We start from the raw sequence: 24,757 nt of genomic DNA, 5'->3' as shown, positions 1-24,757 counted from the left end.
CTTCTACTGTGTATGCACTGATATAGGTGGAACGGGCAGTATACCTCTACAGCTAACGTTATATTACATTTCACTGGGCGCTGACTTACACCGACGGTTTCTCGTTGGTCTCCTCTCGTGCACCATCGAGACGTCATAGGTAAAGCTCTTCGTCACACCAGCGTTGTGAGACGCCTGGTAGCTTCCAGGGAGCAGTTTTTTGCTGCCCAGAGAAGTTACCTTGCGTGCTGCATTGCGCCTGCACCTCGCACCCGCAATAGTTGGAACACCGTCTGAGGAGTCAAAGCGCAACTTTGCTATCTTCGGGCGAAATTGCCAGTTTAGTTCTTCATTTTCTGGCGAAGGGGAACGTGAGTATGTTGAGGTGGTCTGACGATGAGTGGGCGATGGCGACGAAAGCCTACGCAGAGCTCGTCAGCGTATCGGAAAGGACGGAAGGACAGACAAAGCAGACCCAGTTGCGAATACTTACCCGCTGTCGCAGTCAAACGGCGCGCACGTCAGCGCTGAGCAGCCAAATCGCGCACCTCCAATGTTTGCACTACCTTCTGTGCTACCTTGCGACTAACAACCGCGGGATTCTTGTTCTTTGCAGCGCCAACACCGCCGGAAGGCCAATATACTTGCCTGGGCAGACCTGCAGCGAATGTCCGGCGGGGAGCTCCTGCAACCCTGCCACAGGCCTTTGCGTGAGTGCTTACCGCCACCACGGCGCCCCGTGAAGCAAAAGGAACAGATTGGCGTGGGCGCGGCTGACGACTCGGCGCGACCTTGGCCAATCGCGTGAGGCGAAATTGAACGCAAACTGAACGCGCGTTTCGAACAACGATCTCCGATCGCGCCGCTGTTTATCGTTCCATCCAGTGCAAGTAACTTATAGAAAAAAGATGTTTTCTTTTCACGTATTCGAAGGGAACGAAACGGTTGACGTGAGAATGTGCCACGTCTTCACTGTTCGCATTCGATGGGGGAGAGAGAGGTAATGTACGCCCATGATGCGTCCCAGAAAGGCGTGACAAGTGACTTGCACGGAGTCCGCATAGGTAGATAGCGGGACAGTCTCGGTACGGCGATATCGCGATATTGCGTTGATAACAATAAGCGGAGCTGGCGCGTAACATTGCCCAGTCTCCTGCGTTTGAAACAAGAAAGCGAGCGCAGGGTGCGCTCGTGTTGACGTACGTGGCTGTACCTCGACATTTTGTTGGTTGTTGCTTTCGCGCTCTCCGCACTATCTTTGTTCACTGACTGCCATCGATCGAACACAGGTGAGTAAGAAACTCGGGGCATCCTGCATAGCACACCTGCTGGCGTTTTAAGCCAGTCAGAAAGGCCGCAGCAGCCCAGTGAGTCAAGTAGAACTGTGACATGATGGAAAATTCGACAACATGGCGGATTTTGGCAATAGACAGTTTTAGAATAGCGTTTGTCGCCTTACGTACGTTAAACGTAAACACCTTTGCGGGACGTTACGGTGCGTGTCCTTTCGAGTCTTTTAGTTTACTGTACGGAACCACAAACGTAAAGAAAACGTTATAAAACAGGGCGCCGTCTGGTGTCTCGTGCCAAACGTATCCAAGGCAAGATGCTCCATTAGCAACCATCCTGCTTTTGCTATGTGGACGCGTCTCGTTAGGCGTACGGGCGCCAGAATCACCGAATTATCTCAGAAAATGGACGTGCTATGGGCTCATAACTAAGCTTTCAGGTGAATTTGGAGAAAGCGAAAGCTCATTATAATAGTTACTGGCGATCAACGCGAGTGAGAGCGTAGCCATCGCGAGAAGTCACGCTGAAGCGGGAGCCGTAGGTGCCGTTATGTTCGACAACGCTATTTCTCAGCGTCCATGAACATTACGGACGTTAAACTCGCCCAATAACGTACGTTATCCTAGCGCACGTAAACCGCAGAAACCCAATAACGTTCCGAGCATGCGCAGTGAGGACGACGCTTTTTTCTTTACGTACGTAATGCTTCTACGTTCGGTTGCAAACGCTATACTAAAACTGTCTAATGTCCAGAATTGTACCCCGGACTGTTGTAACCCGGAAGAGCCCAGTGGAAAGAACCGGGCCCGCGTTCACAAAAGCCTGTATGTTACAAGTGTTTCGTAACAGGAAATTCCAGCCAATCCTAATGCTGGGCATATTATTAGCGAGAGTGGTCTGCCAATGGCAGAAACCACTTCGAAATTTCGTGAGATCAGCCCCAGATATGTGCTAGAACAATTGGACGCGTTGTAAAAAGCTTCGGTCTGTTTTATACATGCGAAACCATGTTCCAATGTTAGATACGTTCCACGAACTGGAGCAAACATTTTTGCTGCCCATAGTCCGACGGATCAGATGGTTCTGAAGCAATCCCACCGGACATACAAGCCCGATCGCATCCGACACACGATTAGGCGTGCTGACAACTACAGGTATCCAACGGGGTCCAACCGTTGGTGCATTTAACTCTTCAACGCTTCGTCAGGTGAATCAAGCAGTTCACAGAACCAGCGATTAAACGCCAGGGGCGTCCGTGGTCTGCAGGCATCTGGGGGGGGGGGGGGAGGTATTCTGTAAGAGTCCACCTAGCGGACTGCCCATTTCGGCCGCTGCTGATTGGATGCAGCTGTACGAACGAGGAGGAGCCAAGCAGCCCCAGCCAATCAGCAGCGGCCGAACTGGGCAGTCCACTAGGTGGACTCCTAGATAATGCATTCCCTGGTGTGTTGCGACACCATGGATACTCGAGTACAGGAGGACTGGAACACCCTACGACCCTAGTCACGAGTGACGTAGCCATGGCCTAGAAAAGGGGGACGCTGGTGAATGAGCTGATTACATCTTTGGCCATCAAATCGGACACTAAAGTGCAACAATCAACAATATATTAGTTTTAGCTGATAACGTGTAATTTCAGAACTCTGTTAAAATTTTGCCGAGGATATTAAATCAAATCAAATGCTTTATTTCCAACAAAACTTGTTGGGGGTCCTCCAGGCGAAAAGCTGCAACACACAGCTTGAATGTGCCTGAAGGCCTTCACATGGCAGCAGTAAGTCACCATATGAAACGCGGATCTGTTAGGATATACAATTACGATGGGTCACATTTACATTAATTACAAAGATGCCATTTCAAAAATACGTTAACAAAAATACGCTCTAATTCGTTTTCGAGTCAAGGTACTTACGATAACATTTTCTTTCCCAAATTTATTTAACAGTGAGTGTAGCGTTTGTCTTAGCGACTGCATGAAGTAATTTGTACGCCTGTGTAGTACTAGCCACCTGTCTTTGCTACGGGTACGCGCATCACTTCTTTCATATTCAAGTCCTGACGTGTGTTTTAAAAATGTTTTAGAATTTTTGGAGCCGTATGAAAAAGAATACAGTAGCCGCTATTCAGAAAGTTAGTTACTCGTATTAGTTATAATTTTCCAAAAGTTACGAAGTAGAATGCAAATAAGGTACATTCGCTACATGTCGAAGTGCTCGTTTTTGAAGTTGACGTGGTGCATGAAGATTACGTTTCATAGTGGTAGCCCATACAAAAGCGCAATAATTCTGATACGATTTAAACAAGGCATAATATATCTGCAACTTTACTTTCTCTGGAAAAAAATGACGGCAACGGGATAATACACCTGCGGCAGATGACAATGATTTCATAACTAGTTCAATGTGATGTGACCAGTTCCTATCTTCTGAAAGCGTAACGCCCAATACTTTGTGTTTGGTCAAAGCCTAAATGGGCGCACCATACCTGAATAAGTATTGATTTAAATAAGACTGCCTGCCACTTGCCTTGAATAATATGACCTTTGATTTGGAGCTACTAATGGTTAGAGCGTTACCACGAGACCAATTCGACACATTGCAAAGGATACTGCGAAATCTATGTAACTGATCATCGAGATCATTGCCAGAGACAAACAGGCTCGTATCGTCAGCGTATAGTACAATGGATGTCGGTTAATATTGTATATTGATTATTAGCGGAGAAAATGAAGCCCCAGCTTCCCTTTCTTGAATTCCTTGTCAATGTTGTAGTCCCCGTCGGCCCGTTGGTAACGAGCTTCAGACCCTTCGTGCGACGAGTGCGACGTATTGCTGAAACAGTCATACGATCGACTGATCTCGCCCTTCACGCGGCTCCCGTAGACGTGCGCCACGCAGCTCATCAAAAATCTTGCAACTTCCTGGAGCGTTTGTGACATGCGTCCGCGCTGCTTTTCAACTAGCGTTCATTTCCTCTCGTATATATTTCTGCCTTCAAGAGCCGGGAGTATCAGATAAGGGAGGGATTCTTTCCATGTGACATTGTCAGAACAAATAAACACAACCCTCAAAATTGAAAGAGAAAAAAAATCAGAACCAAAACAAACAAAAGAACGATTGCAAGAAGGTGTCGGTGTGTGGAGCAGCGCTTACTGCGGGCGAGAACAACTCGAAAATGTGCACGTTCGTGACACACGAAGCGCATTAAAAACTGCAATTCTGCATTTTTGCGGAATTCCACTTCTTTCTATGATCTCTCTCGCCTTCCCCTTCATTTTATTGGGTGCTGTTCAGGCGACAAAGTCATGGTTACACATTTGTGATCAGGTTTGGAGTTCCTTATTTCCTTTCTTTTTAAAGCGAAGGTTTCTTTGCGAATTCTCCTGGACTTGACTCAGAGTGGCTGCCGGCAGCGTGGATGCCGCTGTTTTCTTACCGAATAGCTCGCATGAATGACAGCCATTACCATCTTTACTACAAATGTAGGTGTTCAGGGTGCTGGCCTTGTTTTCTATAAGTTATTCAGTGATAGAACCAAATATCCTCATTGCAACAAATGCCATGTGTCCCACGTAACTTGTGTCAAAATTTAAAATATATACCTCTTAGAAATGATCGCCGTGTGTTGACGGTAATGATTATGTCCACACTATATATATATATATGTAACGATGACTGGACGTTGGCGACGAAAGCCGTCGCAAAACTCGTCAGCGTAACGGAAAGGATGGAGGCGACGCACAACGCAAACCCAGTTTCGAACTCTTACCCGCTGTCAGCAATGCAGCACGCACGTCAGCAATGAACCGCCAAATCACGCACCTGCAATGTTTGTACTATATATATAGAGGGTGTTTTTTTTTTAGCTGCACCAAATTTCTTAATTTAGAAAAATATAAGTCGTGATAACGTTATGGTTACCATTCGACTGTATGAACTGGCACCCTATAGATACAGAGCAATTTCCGCACTTGCGTGCGTAATTAGCGAAGTTACAGTAAGTAACTTTCTAATTATCAACAATAGGTGGCTACAGCAAATGAGTACTTCGGGGCCCGTCCTTAAATCTACCTATCCTATGTTGCAGCTACGCGAACAATTAGTTCCCCTTTGCAGGCGTCTAGAAACCGAAACTGGCTGGAAAAGGAGCCCTCTCAGAATAAGCAATGAACAGAACTCGGGTGTGATAGAGTGTGTCGATGAAGCCGTAGACAGAAAATTGCAAAACTTTGAATCATTCACCTGCGGCAATCAAACGTACCCTGCGAGGGTCTACGCCATGCCACCACCTGACTCATGCAAGGGAATAGCACACAATATCAAACCCAACACATCAACGGCGGATCTAATGAAATGATTCCAGGCTACCAACTACGAAATACTAAGTGCACGCATGATGAGCGCTACAGGAAAGGCCCTCGTCACGTTTCGAGGCATGTACATCCAACATGAAGTTATCTGCAAAGGGGGGCATCCTCCACTGTGTTCCAAGCCATCCCCTAGCCCAATTTTGCACCACCTGCTTAGCTATCAGCCACAGATTGGACATCTGCCCCAAAAGAAATGATAACTGTTGCAAGATTTGCGGACACACAATGACCGACCCGAACAGTGCACACGACTACAAACCTGGCTGTCCCAACTGCGGAATAGGACCATGCGGCAGATGATCCAGATTGCGAGACCCATCAGGCAGTAGACCAAACGGTGCGCCGGGCAGCCTACCTCAAGCGACTAAGATACAGAGAACATGCCAATTCAGACATCCATGTTCAAAGTGAAACATCACCTGCACCTACCCACAAAGTCGTCATCGTTCGAGAGGAAAGCCAGAGCCCAGACTGCAACGGGAGCCGCAACAGGAGCCGCGACAGAAGCCGCAGCAGGCGCCGCAAGCTTTAAAGAAAGTCCAGGCTACGACGGCACAAATTGGACTCCGATGTGCTGCAGAAAAATCAGGACTTCTCCTAGTACATAGCACCAGGTGGAAACCCGCGTGCATCAGGATAATGTGCGAGAACACACCCATGCCCTAGCCAAAACGTTCGAGGATTCTAGGGCCCCATGTACAGAAAGACGGTGGCCCCGCCGCTACAATGCAACACTTGCTTAGACAATTAAAGAGAGCAAGTTCTTCCCATGATGCGAAGGGTATCGAATAGAAACCGTGGACTAAAAAAAGCAGGCATGCTACTCCTTCGCGAAGCATTACTTGTATCCAGACTCCGATACGATTTACCTTATACCAGTCTCCGCAACAAGATACGGCACGAATCGATGCGATAATTAGCAAGGCATCCAAACTAGTATTGGGACTCGACTCCCCGTTAGCAGGAGCCCACAACTGATTGCCGACATAGGATGCCACGATACCATCACTAAATAATTACCACGCACAAACGAACGCGAGAACTGCGACTCCAACAGACTGCGCAGGGTAGTCGCACACTTCATATTGTAGGCTTTCAACGACCGCCCACACCCGTACCAGCCACATTATCACTTCCACCACAAACTAGGTCACTCCTCAAAATCGCACCACTCCCCACACACGTACGCACCCTGTGATAAATAAGCCAAGGCGAACACAAAGAGCAGCACACTTCAAAAGACACATACTATAGGGTGCAACCCATATGACAGGCTAGCGTCTAAGACAAAGGCACCGCTATAGCGGTGGTGGATCACACCCTTCGCACGATACACAGTGAACTAATTTCAAACTCTAATACGACCACAGTAGAACTACAGGCGATATAGCGGCAGTACAGCATCTCCCAGTGACATTTATCACTGCACCCATCATATTTACTGATGCAATGTCAGCATGTAGAAAACTCATACATACTTACCTAAACATATAACAAAACAGTTACCAAGAATGTATCCATCGACAGGTAGATTGCCTGTATTCCTGGTCATGAGGGGATGTCGGGGAATGAACGAGCCAATGAGCTTGCCTGTGATATGATACTCCAGGCTCCCAACATCCCCCGAACAAATCTATTCGTCTCACCAACGCCTCCATCACAATTGCGTCCATTTCAGGAAGAGCGCAAGGTATACCCTAAGCTACGCCAAGACGTTACAAGACAACAGGGCACATTCATCCGACAAGCTCAGACGAACACCCTGCTCACTCAAGCACGGAAGCACCTCCTGCAAGGCCTACTTACTGAAGACCTCCCTCGCAGTAGCTACTGCGGGTTGTATCGTCTCAACACACTGCACATCCTATGACAGTTCGATCCATAACTACCCCCTTACCCAAACCCTCATCACTCCCACCTATCACTTCCGCCGTGTGGCTGACCGCCGCAACCAACCTTCGCGACCACCGATTCCTTAATTTTGCAGTCTTTATCCGCCTAGCGCTGAAGCATGCCGCAAGCCGCGCCCTGGACTGAGGGAATCGATGCCTTTTTTTATCATAGAATAAAGTGATTTCTCTCTCGCCTTGTTGTCTGCGGCGGAGGCCTAGTGCTTCAATGCCGTGGGGCCGCCAAATTTTCTTCGTCGTTCCGCTTGGCCCCACGTGTCCACTGCCACCGACGAAAGGCCGTTTCAAGCTTTGGGATGAGAATGATGTTTAGCCAAAATTCACTTTCTCCGGAAGAGCTGTCTCCAACGCGCGCGTGCGAGTTGTGGGAATAAAAACGCGTCAACTAAAATAGATCGGAACATAACTGACCTTGTGAGTGGGGGGGGGGGGGGAGGAAGAAAAAAAATACAAGCGCAGCAAAGACAACCTGCTTAATGTAAGCGGAGTTGAGTGCACTCAGCGCAGCTTTATTCCTGGAACCCACTGCTCAGCAAGCTACTTCCTAGCACACGTATACGTATTTCTTTCACACACACACATACGCCGATGCGTATGCGCCTTTAACGCCTTTAACCGACAGCCTAGTGTCGACCAGTGAAGCCACTCTGAGCCACATGTGTCGTTCGCAGTCGACGCTACAGACTGATGTGACGCCGTGCCTGCACTATCTAAAAGCCCAAAGAGCGGGGTTGGCGCCCAACGGAATGACGAAGTAAATCTGGCAGCCCGCCGGCATTGAAGTCCTAGGCCAACGCCGCAGACAGCAAGGAGATAACGCAAGATGCTTGCGTTGCCGTGGACCCATGGTGACCTACGAGACTTGACAAAAGGCGAAGGAGTGGGAAGGGGGGCGACATCGACGACACAGACGCCCTTTTTCCAGCCAGTTTCGGTTTCAAGGAGCCTGCCAAGGGGAACTAATCACTTGCGAAGCTCCCACATGAACTCCGCTATTGAAAATTTGATTGATTTATTTATTTATTTATTTTACAATACTGCCGCTCTCAGCCGAGAGCCTAGCAGACGGGCATGAACATTTCTTTTCCCGACATAAATACATGTGCGAGTTACACAAAGAATGAAAAAGCAACAATATTCAACAAAAATACAAAAGATAAGGTAGATAAGCTATACAACAGAACACTAAAACAAGGAGAATAAAATGAACAACAACCGGGGCATAACATAGTCAAAGCAAAAACGTGAAGCATTTGGAAAAAAACAAGTGTATACATATTTTTTTTTTCTAAGCACTGTTAGTTGTTAGATGAGAAATCGTTAATAATCTCTTGTGATGAGCTCCAGTTGTGAAACGAACAGGGATAAAGAATTTGTCGCTGTTAATGACGAGTTAAGTTCATTCCATTCTCTGATTACTCGAGGAAAGAAGGAGTACCTGAATGAGTCATTAGAAAAGGAATACTCGGTTAGCGTATGTTCGTGTTGATGCCGTGTTATCCTAGATTGCGAATATGAAATGTACCGGGTGATATCAATTTTATAGTGACGGTGCAGCATTTGAAACAGAAATTTTAGTCGACCTTGTTTCGCTCTCGTGGATAATGTGTTGAGGCCTGAGGAAGCTAAGAGACGTGAAGGTGAGTCAGTAGAACGATATTTGCTATGAATGAACCTTGCGGCTTTTCTTTGTACAGCTTCAAGTTTAGCTATGTTAGTTGCTGTGTAAGGAAACCAAATTGTGTTAGCGTATTCTAAAATAGGTCTCACAAATGTTTTGTAGGCCAGAAGCTTAATGTTCGTTGGAGCGATCTTTAGGCGTCTTTTTAGATAAAATAGCTTTCGTAGTGCAGTAGTTGTAATATTAGTAATGTGTGTTTCCCAATTGAGGTTTGATGTCAGCGTTATCCCTAAATATTTCTGTTCCTCAACCATGGAAAGAGGCGTGCCATTAACGATATAGGTGAAATGAGAGGGTTGCTTTTTTCTTGTTATTGTCATTGCCACTGATTTATTGACGTTAATAGACATTTGCCACTGGGAACACCACTCGGTTAGCGTGTTAAGGGAATCAGAAAGATCGAGATGGTCGTTATAGCTGTTAATTTCTTTGTATATTACGCAGTCATCCGCGAAGAGTTTGATTTTGCATCCTATATTATTGGTAATATCGTTAATAAAGATCAGAAATAACAGCGGCCCGAGTACCGAGCCTTGTGGTACTCCAGATGTGACAGGAACGACATTAGATGGCATGTGGTCAAACATAACAAATTGTGAGCGGTGTGTTAGAAAAGCTGCTATCCAAGCAGAAACCTCTCCTTTCCCGATGGCATGCTCCACTTTTGCAATTAGCTTAGTATGACTCACGCAATCAAAAGCTTTAGATAAGTCAAGTAAAATCATGTCAATTTGAGAACGATTATTAATACTAAGAGCAAGGTCATGAACTACCTCTGTTAGTTGAGTGATGGTTGATAAGCCAGATCGAAAACCATGCTGGTGAGGCGATAGGATGTTTTCACGTTCTAGAAATACTGTCATGTGTTTTAGAATGATGTGTTCTAGTATTTTGCATGAAGTGCTGGTGAGAGATATGGGTCTGAAATTGGCAACATTATTTTTGTCTCCTTTCTTGTGGATCGGTATTATTTTAGCCTTTTTCCAGTCATGTGGTAGATTAGAAGTTGCTAGTGATTTACGAAAAATGTGTCCCAGATATCTACTGCACCACTCAGCATATTTTTTTAGGAATTCGTTTGGAATTTCGTCAGGCCCGATTGATTTCTTAGGGTCAATGTTGAGAAGAAGATTGTGGATTCCGGCGTCCGTTATTATTAACCGATCAAGCACTGACGTACAGGATGGTGGAAGAGGGGGGAGTGTACCATTGTCTTCCGTGAAGACTGATTTGAAGAAATTGTTATATTTGTTTGCCGTTGCACTTTTTTCTTCTTCAGTTAGTTTGGTTGTTGTCTGCTCGGTACTGCGCAGATGTTTCCAGAATCTTTGTGGGTTATCTTTTAGGAAGTTAGCAAGAGTGACACTGTAGTAATATTGTTTCGAATCTTTTAGTTTCTGCTTGAACTGCATAACTGCAGATTTTAACTTCAAGTTTGTAGATGGTTTTGGGTTATTCTTGTTTGCCTTACGAAGCCGATTTGCGCGCCGTTTAGCGTGGATGATTTCGCGTGTGATCCATGGATTCTTAAGGTGCTGTTTTTTCTTTTGCATTGGAATGTAATTAGTTATACAGTGCAGGACAATGCTCTTAAAATGTAGCCACAATGCATCTACATCAGTAGATTCCCGAGATGCTTTTTCTGAAAAGGAATCGAATTCATGCGACAGATAAGTTAGTATGCTGGCGTCATCTGCTTTATGAAAGTTAAAAAAGCTTTTTAGTGTAGACTGGGTAGTAATACAATGATCAAGCTGGAATGTACACATAGGTATACTGTGATCAGATATTCCTTCAATAATGTCTATTTGTGCTTGACTTGTAGTAAAATGGTTGCTAAGAAATATGAGGTCGAGGATATTTTTCGTTGAGCCTTGAACGCGGGTAGGACGAGTGACAAGTTGATGTAGGTTAAAATTTAGCATTAAGTCTATTAGCACCTCGGAGGCTTCTGACGTATGATGCATTGTGGACCAGTCTATGTCAGCTAGGTTAAAGTCGCCCGCAAGAATAATCCTGGATTGATGGACATGACGCTGCATATATTTTTGTATTGCTGAAAGGCATGCACTGTCAGAGGAAGGGCTCCGATAAACGCAACCGGTTACGATTGACGTCCCGTCGCACAAAAGTTTGCAGAAAACGGCTTCAGCGTTGTTCACCTCGGGAAGAAGGACAAAGCGAAGACAGTTTTTTATCAGTAATGCCACTCCTCCACCTCGTGAAGGTCGGTCTTTTCGGATGATTGTGTAGTTTGGCGGGGCAATCTCGTGGTCGAATATAGCGGGTGATAGCCATGTTTCCGTGATGGCCACAATATCGGGCTCGTAATCGACTAGAAGGCTTTCCAAGGCTTCTGTTTTATTTAGGACACTGCGGGCGTTTACATTTATCAATGTTAATCTTTTGATAGTGTGGCTTGTGCCGCTTGTGCGGCTCTGCGGGTTATTCGGCGGTTTGTTTCTGCGTCGTTTTTTTGCATCGGTACTTTGTCCTTCTTCTCTTCGTCCCAAATATATGCGCGTTTGTTAATGTAAAGTTTGTCAAAAGAAAGTGATACTTTTTCTTTTTTTTCACGGTTTGGTTTTGCACTATCCCAAAGTTTTTTCCGGATGTCTCTTATTCTTTTAGAGAAGTCTTCACCAATTGAGTAGTCAGTTGATTTTAGTTTGAAACCTCGGCTTAAGATTGCCACTTTTTCTCTGTAGTCAAGTAACTTCATTATTACCGGTCGAGTTTTATCTGTGGCGCGTTTCCCCAACCTATGTATACGCTCGATGGAAACTTTTTCTAGTCCTAGGGTGTCTTCGATAATGTCTTTGTTCACAGTTTGCTCTAACGACTCGCTAGTTTCATCGTTTTTTTCCTTTAGGCCATAGATAATTAGGTTAGATCGCCTACTGCGGTTTTCAAGGTCGTCAATTTTATGTTGAAGAATGTCTATTACTTCGCTCATACAGGCGATTTGTTGTTGACAGGATTCGACTCTATCTTCAAGGACTGCAAGGAGGTCAAGCTTGTTTTCTATATCTACTAAACGTTTTTCTTTAATATCTTTGATGTCGGCTGCAATATCCTTCAGCTGTTTTGAAATTTGGGTTAGATCGGGGCCAGGGTTAGTTTCAATATCACCACCTAATAGCAGCAATTTTGTCAAGGCCAAGGCGACATCAAAAACCAGGATACAAAACGGTGGGCACGGCAGCACTAGCAAGAAAGGGTCGCTTGAGCGGATGCAATATCCAAAATCCTTTCTCACCTGTACAATGAATGCAAACGGGTTAGCGTGCCGCATACTGGCAGTGCCACCGTGCCCAGTGGCCGAGTCGATCCCAGGCAGGCTATTTAAGGCAGCGGAGAGCAGTGGCGCTGAACGCAGATCACGGGCCAAGATCTCCGAGCATGCTATCTTCCGGTGTTGACGGTGCAATTTCCACGATGAGTATGGCGGTGGATCCAGCACGTGGCATTGGGTAGCGTAGAGCTCCTGCGCCGCCCTGGTTGCCCCGGCTTGCGCAGTGCCTCCATCCCCGGCATGAAGCAGCAGGCCGAAGGACAGCTGTACAATGAATGCAAACGGGTTAGCGTGCCGCATACTGGCAGTGCCACCGTGCCCAGTCAGGATATTGTTAGGATAGGTAGTGTCGAGAACGGGCCCCAAAGTGCTCATTTACTTTAGTCAACTAGTGTTGATAATTAGAACGTTAATCACCGTAACTTCGCTAATTACGCACGTAAGTGCGGAAATTGCTCTGTATCTAGAGGCTGCCAGTCCGTACACTCAAATGGTAAGCATAAAGTTACCGTGATTTATGTTTTTTCCAATTTTAAAAATTTTACGCAGCTAAACAAAAACGCCCTGTAAGTATGGCACATGCACACAGCGTGGGATCGGCAAAGAAGTGAGCTATGTATTTAAATTAAATGAAAAGAAAGAAGAAATACACGGCAATACAAGAATTGTCACATTGCCCAGCAACTGTGTGCGAGAGCACATGCGCGCGCGCCATTTTGCGGCAGAGTGGCAGGAATAAAATAGGCAAATTTATAGCACTTCATTAACTCACGAAAGTTTCGCTTCGCATAGATTGAAACATGTGCGTTGGATCTGCATAGTTCTGTTCCTCAATAAACAACCGCTACCACGACTTTTTGGTTCAATTAACGCAGAGAGGCGGGCCTCCGGATCCAAAAAGCGATGGCAGTGATACAGGATCCGTCCCTCCTGGAGGAGGTGGAGGAAGTGGAGGCGGTGGAGGCAGCGGCGGAGGGAGCGGCGGAGGTGGCGGCGGCAGTGGGCGAACCGGCTCGGACGGTGAGGGCAACGACACTGTGGACATGGGACTCACACTGTGGTCCGCTGGCGCCTTGGTCGCGTCGTTTCTTGTCGGTGCCTGCGCCGGCGCTAGCGTTGTAACTCTCTGCAGACGCAGAGGAGGCGACTACGACGTTGGCGCAACACCAGGCCCGAACGCGGGAACTACGTCGGCGGTGAGCTCTATGAACACGGTGGGCTAGCGCTGCGACGTTCAGCGAAGAGCCCTCGGAACCGTGGTGGTGATGGACAGTTTGATTGTACGTTTGCGCGATAGATTGTGCACGCAAGTACTTAGGCTTGCGCGCGTAAGCACATATGTGAGGTAAGATATGTAAATAGTTCGCACCCCACGGTAATCTAGCTATACACCCTTGGCCAGCAGCCGATTCGCGCACCACACTGCAGAGCAAACTTTAATAGTCTGAATCTCTCTCATCGTCAAACCTGTGCTCCACGCGTGGGCGTGTCATAATAAATGTCGTGCGCTCGTGTATTTGCCACTGCGTGCGCGACAAAAGCGGGGTGCCGTGTTCGTCGATCAGAAAACGCAAGATGAAGCAAAAAAAAAAAGCTATACCATAAATGTAGATCCATGTTTCTTCACGCGAGAAGAATGTCAAGAGGAGCCACCTGGAGTATAAGAGTTTAGACTCGGTAGCACAGGCCTGAAAGTAACAACTATATATGCTTTATCTTTACTCCGAAATTACCTTTACTCTTATCTGCGAAGAACTTCCAGAGCGCGCACAGAAGGCAGCTTAGGAGAGACAGTTCGCCTAGAGATTGCGGCTGCGAGACAGGATCGAATAGTTGCAAATTGCACATGTTGTGAGTGGCAAGGTCACCAGCTCAATTTGGTGGCACCAGTTCAAGCTTGCCTGCATGCCAGTCGGCCTTTATTCTGTGTTTTTGTGTTCTCTCGTCTTCGTCGCGCCGCATTCTAACCAAGAATGAACCGACTCGTCCAAACCAATGTTCCGCTGTTGCGTATAGGTTAGTTTCCCACAATAAACACGTGTCTTTCTCCTTCTTTCTGTTGTAAATATAACTTTCGTTTCCCTGAATTTCAATTTCGTAATTGTTTTAGATTTAGTGTGACTCTTTACGCGCAAGCGTATACATGCCCCGGCTGCGAAATCGGCGCGATTATGAGCGTCGCCGCCGGGCAAGCGATCGCCGGAGCCGGAAGACACCTGGAATGGAGAATCGCGCGCTGGGGAAAACACGGAGGAGCGTGCCGAGCACGCGGAAATACAAATGCACCAAGAGGGAAGTATAGGTGATGGTGAGCGAAGCGGGGAAGGAGAAAGGAGGCGAAGCGTCGGGGAGGCGCGCTGGGTTGACCTCATCTGGCAGCTGCTACGGGTTCTATGTGCGCCACGAAGGCACCGGATTCGCCTCGTGAAGGACAGGCGGAGCGCCGAGCGAGAAAGACGGAACAGCGACGCAAGCGGCGGCAGGCCGAGCGCGGGTCGACCGACCCCGAAGTCGTCGCCAAGCGCAGGGCACGAGCTCAACCAAGTCCGGCAAAAGGCGAAGGGCTTGGCGTGCCCAGGAGACTCGTCCGGAAGAGGACAAAGCAGAAGAGGGGAAAATAAATTGCGTGAATGCTGCATTACCAAATTGCTCGAAATAATAAAATCTTTGCATTTTCTCTTTACACTTTATAAAAATCGAACAACGCACATAAAACATACAAAATAAAAAATAAGTCTTGAAAAAGCCGCCACACTTGCATAGAATCAAACCATATTTAAAGTAACATACGCTTAATGCACAAAAAGGGAATATCACCCATATGCTTGCGCGTGACCCGCGTTCACGAAGTGAAATGTCACTGTAATCTTTATTGTATAGTGCGCCCAAATGTTCTGCTTTCATTTTCTTGACTACATGGTCCTATAGTTTCTTTTTTTTTGTCTTAGTTATTATGTTACTGCACGCGCGTGCCAGTATTCATATCTCAGTGTTGTTTATAAGCACGTGATGTGTATTATTATTATTATTATTATTAGTAGTAGTAGTAGTAGTAGTAGTAGTAGTAGTAGTAGTAGTAGTAGCAGTAGTAGTAGTAGTAGTAGTAGTAGTAGTAGTAGTAGTAGTCATAGTAGTATTTCCTGTATTATGTACAACAGCGTATTTTTATAGCTGTTCCTGGGCATTTTAATCAAAGATAAATTGGAGATCATCATCAATGGCTAATACCCCCGTAAGCAAGCAAAAAATGCAATCACCCATAGCCCCGTAAGGCAGAGGCTACAAGCACTCAGCAAAGTGAAGCGAACCATGCATACATTCTTTGGAATCACACATACAACATACAGAACAGCATACGTTTCAATAAAGAACAAGCTCAAAACAAGTATCCTTACCACGTAATTGATAAGAGGCTCGTTACAGCAATGCGAAGCACGTAGCGTTCCCGGCATACGTTTCCTGGTAAATATTACTGTTGCGCAAGCGGCCGCAGTGATGCCAGTTTGCGACGTGGGGTGTGACATCCCTAGCCTTTCATATATAAAATTACCAGCCTAACATACTGCGTAAGGCTGCGTACTGTCAAAATTACCATTACTCCCATTCCTACCATTACTCTGAAATAGCACTACAATTTCTCTAACGCCATAAAGCATTACATACCCCCCTCAGCAGTTGTAGTCGGGGTTTTCAAACGCTTCTCCGGACATACAATTTTGCAGGACCGGGATGGCGAGCTTTTTTTTTTTTTTCGTAAAGCTCATAATCTACTGACACTCTCGAGACCTTTCCAGTAAATCAAGCAAATACAATGGCTCCTACTCCCTCAAAATTAAAACTTTTTGGCACGTAGTGTCCTTTCAAGGCATTTGGCAAACTTCCTACGTGCTTCGTATAATACGCTTCTAAAGCTAAATTAAGCTTAAAAAGCTATTTTTCTGCAAAGTAAACAAACGACACAGTATAAGCTTTTATTGTACATCATGGGCAATATTCCTCCTTTTTTAACAAAATATAAACAACGTATCTTGTTTACTTCACCAAGGAAACAGGGGAAACCAACTAAGCGCGCTGTATAACGCATGAAAATAGGACAAAAGAACGCGCACTAACAAGCATTAAGCTAAACACTACCCAAAATCCTTCAAACTTTGAGTACACATTATCTACAACATGTTAAATACTTAATTTTGCTTCCACCCAATTGAGAAATACACAAATAACGGTTCGAGCATGACTAGCAGCACAAGCAGTTTCTATGTTAAACTACACTTTGTTCTCGTACTGCCCACCATGAGCTTCATGTAAGCGGCATTCGTTCGATATACTATGTTCACTCGTGGCCTCCGAGAGTGCGTACGTGTCAGTACAATCTCGGAGGCGATGATGCTCGTATGAGCTGGTGGATAAATGGGTAGCTGCGGCTGGGCTACGTCGGGTCTCGTTGGCAGCCAATTAAAGCTCGGCAACGGCAGATGCTGTACGCTCGAATTTGTTCCTTTAGTTGGCGGGATGGGAAGACGGCCTAAAAGTTGAAATGTGACTGAAGATTTCTGCGGTCTTTGCTCTTGCTTCTCAAGCCGACATAGCCGGCTTACTTGCTTAAGGCAGGAATTTGTCTTCATCCGCTGCCACCGCCTTCGTTGTCCTATGGTCATTTGAAATAAGATGCCATAGGCGCCTACACTTAGAAAACAGCAAGACCGTATATGCAGGGCGTTTTTTTTTTAGATAATGCAGATATTTTTATTTAAAGGTAATGAATGCACCAATAGACAACCGGAAGTAGTCAGAAAGTGGGAAAAACAAGGTAAGGAAATCGATGGCAAAGAATGGAAGCAAAAAATAACATATATATAGAGATTTACAAGAATGGGAAGAAAGAAATTAGAAAGGAAAATCTGTCCGATAACACAATGGGCACTTCCTGGCTATATAAAGCTTGAGCTGGTTGCCTAAGGACAAAAACATACCGTAGCAAATATTCACAACAATATGAGGCATTTATGTGCTGCAGCAAAATTCCGGAGACCACTGAGCGCATCCTAATGGAGTGCAAAGGGATTCACTCAGTGAGACCCGTATCGGGAACGTACACCTCCCGGAGGCACTTTAGTTTAATGTTGACGGAAGCATCAACCAGTCAGCAGTCGGGATAAGCAAGAGACGTTTAGAGCATTGGTGGACGAAAAGCAGGGAAGAGATTGATACGGCAGGAACCGTTACAGGCGTACGTACCAGTACGAGGTAGACAGAGAAGTTTCGAGGAAGAGAAGAAAAGACTCAGGATACGTATGCAAAATGCTAGAATGAAAGGATGTATAGCATACCTGATTAGCTCAAGCAAGCTGGGTGACCATTTGGCACCACCTCGTTGCAAAGGAGATACCAATAAATCATCATCATCATCATCACCATCACTGAACACAGCTGAAGAAAATTAGGAACGAGGTTAATAGAGGTGAAGTGACTGTAAGCGTAGGTAACGGTATAATATACTTATATAGGCAAAAGGCTTGATGGGTATAGATGTAGTAAAACCTGCATAAATCAAGCAGACTGGGGACTATTTGTCGCCGCGTCGTTTCAAAGCAGATGCTAACATATACATCATCATCATCGAATGGAGGAAGAGCTTTCAGCGGAGGATCGTCTGAAGATACAAAAGCAAGTGCCCGACGACAATAGCCACACCACTTCTCAACGGGGTTGGTTTCCGGTTGGACGAGAGGCGGCGATTGTTTTCGCTGCTGGCACTAAGCTGCCCTTAGCTCTCTACCTAACCTCACAATCCTTTACAATGCGGCTTGTTGAGGGTATAAATTCTACGTAGACAGTCACAGCTAGGGGACGCTAGAACAGGACTTGAATAGAGTAAAACTGCATAAAATGGTGGCTTTACATGCTTCCCACGCCATGGCAGTTAACTCGTGGCAGTGCTCTTCGTTTGTTTTAGTTTGTCTAGCAATTTGTTCACGGCAAAACACTCCGAGTGTCGGGCATATTTACAGCCTGCCAAAGTTCAGTAAGTTCTGCTGCAATTTTGCGAGACAGTAGACATCAGGGGGGGGGGGAGGGGGGAATACATTATAATACATGGTTATTCCTTGGACACTTTTCTTTTCCAGTCGCTGTAGAAGTACGAACCTATGAACGAACTGTAGTTATAAGTCAGCCTTCTCTTTATATTAATCTTTTCCCGCATGCACAAATCCGGCACTTGTTTGAGCCAGCTTCCTTCGACTTATCTCGTATTACTCACCCATTTCCGCCTTTCATGAATTAAGTAAGGCTAATTCATGTTGCGATATTTGAAGTTGGAGGCAATTATCTATGAAAAAGAGATGGTGTAGTTCAGATTACAAATTAACGAAACCATCTTGGGCAGACTCAAAGGAATGTTAAATAACTTCATATATAAAGCACTTAGCGAGAAAGTCAACGTTAAGACGAGCACACATTCTTCAACGTGGAGCAAGCATCCCTACGATATTGTACAAGATATGAGGCTTCCAGAAATGTGAGAAATTTTAACATTTTCAGTCAAATTGTTGAAAACATACTTATCAAATACTTTTCTGTTTCTATGATAAAGATGAGCTCACTGCCTTTAAGTAGATAGCTTCCCTCCCTCTCTCTCCCTCTCTCTCTTTCTATCATTCTCTCTCTCTGAAAAATGAGAAAGGGTGAAAGAATAATAAGTGACTTTGTCATCGTCGTTGCCGTTCCCGCCGTCTGCCTCGTGCTGTGGATGTAATGCGCCCCACGCGGTTAACTCGACGCGCCCAATAATTCGACAGAAGAATACAAAGAAGAAGCTTCCGTCCGCTCCCAGTGTGCCGCCATCAGTAAAGGGAAACGAAATTACATGCCGGATGCCATGTATCGGCTGGAAGCGGCCACCTGCTTCTCACTGGTCGTCTCCGCGATGACTTCGGTTCATCTGGGCACTGTGGACGCCCTGATTCAGGGCAGGTGCCGTCCTGAGTACCGGAACCTCCCGAGCGGCGTCACACACACGGCCTGCAAGGGTCCCAACCCGCGCTGCACGATCGACAGGGCGCTCAGTGGGCTGAGCCCGCAGGTCAAGCAGCAGGCCCTGCAGGTGCACAACGACTACCGCTCCCAGGTCGCACAGGGCCGACTGCAGCATTTCCCGCCGGCGAAGAACATGTACGAACTGGTGAGTGCTGCTGCCCCGCTACGGCCTGCTGTTACATTCTTTAGCAACATGCGTCAGAGGGAATGCTGGATTTGCCGACGCGAGGATTTGAAAGTGAAATAGAAGTTTTATGTTCTTAATTACCGAAGGTTGACGCAGTGGGTTATGATCCGGCATAGGTGTCGCGTATTCGATGGAGTCAGTGAAATGCGGGTTACTGAGGCCCGAAAACTTGCTAGTCCTTACGAGTCTTTCAGTTAAGCCGGTTAGAAAACTTAGTGCGCACGAAAGCTGACTGTAGTTATTGCAGGCACCCTAAATACACCTAATTGCTGAAAGTGACAATTATTAATAAATCGCCAGAGCACTGAAGGGCATATGATTGATAGTCGAATACAAGGCAAGGTGTGTGCGCTTGTACGCGTTTGTGTGGGGTGCGCGCGCCTAAATGAGACGACCGTCGTTACCTGGTTATGCCTACTCGCGGATGCCTACTCGCGGTTATGCCTACTCGCGGACTCGAGATCGGCCTCCCGCCAGTTTGGCAGTAAAAATGCTACAAAACACCAAGCACAGGTATGCATATACGCATGTGTGCGTGTTTTAGTAAGTGTGCGACGAAAAAAAAACGGATGGATGGTGATGTCGCAGCTGCGGGCAGACAAAGTTTGTTTTGCGTAGGCATGTCATATCTGTTTTCAACAGACGGTACTAGGCGGAACGACGTCATGCGACTTTTATTTCCTATCCGTTCTTCCGCAGGAGTGGGACGACGAGATCGCCGAGGTAGCGCAGGCTTTCGCCGAACAGTGCGACTACAGTGGACACGACCCCAGGGAGGCCCGAATTACGAGTGAGCTCCGACTCTTTTGACGTCGATCGAGGGGCGAAGCAAAACGGAACGCAGCGAGCGATGACTTCTTGATGGGATCATTAGCATGTTTCAACACGTTTAGTGAACTAAGCGCAGCAGGCTGAGCACACAGCATATATTTTGTTGTTTTCTTGTTTTTGTTCTTTTCCTTTTTCTTTTTGTTAGTTTCTTCTTTTCATATACTACTGTCAATCAATACATTAACTCTTACCCCTGAGGACCGCATAGGGATAGAGCTTGCGGTAACAGATAGAGAGCATAGTGAGTTGTCAATGTTATTGCGTTATAGGCTTTCTTGACCACTTCTATGAAGTCTATAATATCATGCCTAAGCATGCGCTTGAACCTCAGTATTTACTCAGTGGTGCCACTGACACCGAGGACACCCGGCAGCGTTCACCTGCTGCAAAGAACTTCGCAGTAGGTGGCGATGTCGATCTTATCAGCACACCACTCGTAAACTGCGCTCGCACTCAGTGAAGTCAGTGGTCGCGCCTTAGCGAAAACGCATAGAAAGAATATCTGTGGTCCTGTTTGTAAAACCAATGGATAAACAGGTAGTCAAGCTGGCAGAGGAAGGTCTATGGCTGTAATCATGCAGAAACGCATAAAATTGTGATCATTACAATGATTGGAGCAGGCGGCGAGGACAGGATAAACATAGGCGAAATTAACTGTTAATTTTAGAAGTAATAAGGAGAAGGGATATGAGAGTGGACAACAAGACAAGTTGCCGAACATATACCGCATAATGCATGCGCTGGTTCATCATTAAGCTACCACGGCGGCCGTCTTCCAGTAAACTTCATGGTATTTCTGTACCTGCTAAATATAAGCGCTAGTGATGATGATGATGATGATGATTATGATTATGATGGTGTGATGATGATGATGATTATTTACTGGCATCCCCTTTGGAACGGGGCGGTGACAAATGGTCACCCAGCCTGCTTGAGCTAATCAGGTATGCTACACATGCTTTTCATTCTAGCGTTTTTTTATACCTCTCCGTAATATTTTGTTTCTTCAAAACTTCCTTATATACCTTGCACCACTACCTAAGCTCATTCTCTTCCCTGCTTTTCTTCCATCAATTCTCTAAACGTCTCTTGCTTACTGAAAAAGTTTGCGCGGAGACACGAGGACAATGCCGAGAAAAGACAGGGGCGAGCGCTCTTGACGGCTGACCGGTTGACGCTTCCGTCCACATTAAATCCAAACACTTCTAGAAGTTGGATGTTTCCTACAGGTCTCGCTACGGTGAATATATTCGCGTTCCATTTGGATGTACTGAGTTACATCCAGATGTTTGCTGCAGCATACACATGCCTTATTTTGTTGCGAATGTTTGCTCCGGTATGTTTTTGCCATTAGGCAACCAGCTCCAGCCTCGAATAGCAAGGCACTGCCTCTTGTATTATCGTAAAAATTTTCTCTTCTGATTTCTTTCTTCTCATTCTTGTGAATCTTCATGGCATTTTTGTCTCCATTCTTTGCATCCAGCTCAGTGTCTCTCTTTCTATCATAATAATAATCATCATCATCATCATCATCATCACCATCGGCCTGGTTACGCCCATTGCAGGGCAAAGGCCTCTCCCATACTTCTCCAACTATAATTTACAATAGGTAGCGAGGCACTGGAAGTGGTAAAGGAATACATACTTAGGGCAGGTAGTAACGGCGGATCCGGATCATGAGACGGAAATAACCAGAGGAATAAGAATGGGCTGGGGTGCGTTTGGCAGGCATTCTCAGATCATGAACAGCAGATTGCCATTATCCCTCAAGAGAAAAGTTTATAACAGCTGTGTCTTACCAGTACTCACGTACGGGGCAGAAACCTGGAGGCTTACAAAAAGGGTGCTGCTTAAATTGAGGACGACGCAACGAGCTATGGAAAGAAAAATGATAGGTGTAACGTTAAGGGATAAGAAAAGAGCAGATTGGGTGAGCGAACAAACGCGAGTTAATGATATCTTAGTTGAAATCAAGAAAGAGAAATGGGGGCATGGGCAGGACACGTAATGAGGAGGGAAGATAACCGATGGTCATTAAAAATTACGGAATGGATTCCAAGGGTAGGGAAGCGTAGCAGAGGGCGGCAGAAAGTTAGGTGGGTGGATGAGATTAAGAAGTTTGCAGGGACAACATGGCCACAATTAGTACATGACCGGGGTAGTTGGAGAAGTATGGGAGAGGCCTTTGCCCTGCAGTGGGCGTAACCAGGATGATGATGATGATGATGACGTGGCGCCACCTATTGCCCATTGGCTGCGCCGTCACGTGCCCAATGACGCGCACACTAGGCCACACCTTCAGTCAGCCAGATGGCTGCGGCATGACGTCTGCAGTGACGCACGCACTAGGCACACCTTTTAGTCAGCCAGAACCGTTGAGCCGCCGTGGGGTCGGGGCAGACGGCCGCGTCTGCAATAAGCTCTGTTGGAAACAGCACGTCGGCCCTCGGCCGAGAATTCGACTCACCGTCAACTGCTGATTCCCGTAACCATAAGGTCGTTCGCCATCGTCTACCAGCTGGCAATACCGTTCTCAATTCAGTTTTTCTGCATGTTGACCTGGCTGGGCGGCCGTAACGAGCCTCGCGATGAACTCCTGCCAGTGCTAAATACAACTGATATCCTCGGCGTTGAACATTACCAGATGAGCCATGTGTGGTTAGTAACATGTGTTAACAGCATCGCGAAACAAAAACTTGTCAAAGGCGAGCTGTTGGTAAAGGGTCTCAAGTGCCTTGTTATAGACCCTGAATGCAAGAATATGAAGCTTCTGTGGCTTCACCCACACCTCGAACAGAGACGAATTGTTGTAGCGCTAGAACCATATGACACAGTGCAGTCTACCACGAGAAATGAGGCGGTGTGATTGCATGGAGGGCTGTCAAATGACCAATCGTGACGTGGCGTTTACCTAGTACGCCTCTGCCAGTAATCTGCCTCACCTATTGAGCATATACGGGTACCAGTGGCTCACCTTGGTTCCTGGCCGACCACCACTTTGCCTGCGGTGCAAAAGACTCAGCCATATCCGGCGACAATGTAGGACACCACGCTCGCTGAAGTGACTGTCACTGCTACGGTCACCTTGCAGTTGCACGCATCGGAACTTACGCTGACAAGATTCGCGGAAATAGACCAGTTGAGGATGAGACAACTCACCAGTCATCTAATGGATGTGAGTGAGATTGTGGATGCAACCAAGGAGACACCCGATGAGACTCATCTACAGGAGGAGACAAAGTATTCATCGGCTGCCAGTGAGGATGACACTAATAAGTTGCCTGGCGACGAACCAACTATGTCATTGGAAGAATTGCCACCAATTTAAGATCGCCCACCGTCAGTGGAATCTGGGTCAATGTGTGAGGCTGCTAAGAAACATCCAACGCTCTCTGAGAACCCGTCGCCCTCGCAAAAGGAGGCCCGGATTCCCAAATTTCCAAAGCTGGAAAAACCATTCCGGGGAACGCCCACTGCTGCAGATGTCTTTCGTGTTAAAGTGCAACAATAGGCAGCCAATGCATTGCCTTATCAAGAAGGAAGTGGTGCGCCTCTGGAGCAGCGTTCAAACGCTGCACGAAAATAGTTAATCATGGCGGGCGCTTTTCCCTTCAATTTTGGTACGTTAGATGTCCGTGGCTTACGCAGTAAGCTACGGCAAGTACAGCTTCCTTTGTTACGCAAACGTAAATTAGATATGGCTGCTACCAAAAAAACAGATTGCATCTGACGAAAATACATAAGTAGCTCCATCTCCATGCCTATCTGACCATAGTGTTCGTGTAAGTCATGCAATAGGCGTTTCCGCTAGTTGTATGTTATTTGTTAGAAAACGCTTACAATTAGATGTGCTCCTTTTGTTTACAGATAGGGATGGGCGCCTAATATGGTGTGATCTTGATATCAGTGGTATGAGCTTTAGATATGTGTGTGTTTATGTCCCGAACAAGTTACGTGAGCGAGAATGTTTCTTCTTATCTCTCGAACATCATTTCCGTACTGATCGTGCATTGGTCCTCTTTAGAGACTTTAATTCTGCTTGTAACTCTCAAACCCTTTCGACCGTACGCCATTGAAGCTGAGACGTGATCTAAGTACGAATGCGTTGCAACGCCTGATGTGTGATTATCAGCATGTGGACATTATGGAAAACGAAAAAGCGGGATGTCGCTACACG

At 46.3% G+C, this 24,757-nt stretch overlaps 1 protein-coding gene across 1 annotated transcript; it reads left to right on the top strand.

The window, feature by feature from the left end:
- Positions 1-386: 386 nt before the first annotated feature.
- On the top strand, positions 387-14,546 carry LOC142578234 (uncharacterized). Its single transcript, XM_075687635.1, has 2 exons — positions 387-689; positions 13,400-14,546. Exons 1-2 carry the CDS (start codon positions 387-389, stop codon positions 13,745-13,747), a joined length of 651 nt encoding a protein of 216 aa, XP_075543750.1. The 3' UTR covers positions 13,748-14,546.
- The last annotated feature ends 10,211 nt before the right edge of the window (positions 14,547-24,757 follow it).

The sequence above is a fragment of the Dermacentor variabilis genome, chromosome 4 (genome assembly GCF_050947875.1).
Source record: "Dermacentor variabilis isolate Ectoservices chromosome 4, ASM5094787v1, whole genome shotgun sequence".
In the NCBI taxonomy this organism is placed as follows: Eukaryota; Metazoa; Arthropoda; class Arachnida; order Ixodida; family Ixodidae; genus Dermacentor; species Dermacentor variabilis.
The sequence above is the reverse complement of the archived record's forward strand: the minus strand, read 5'-3'. Positions and strand labels throughout refer to the sequence as shown.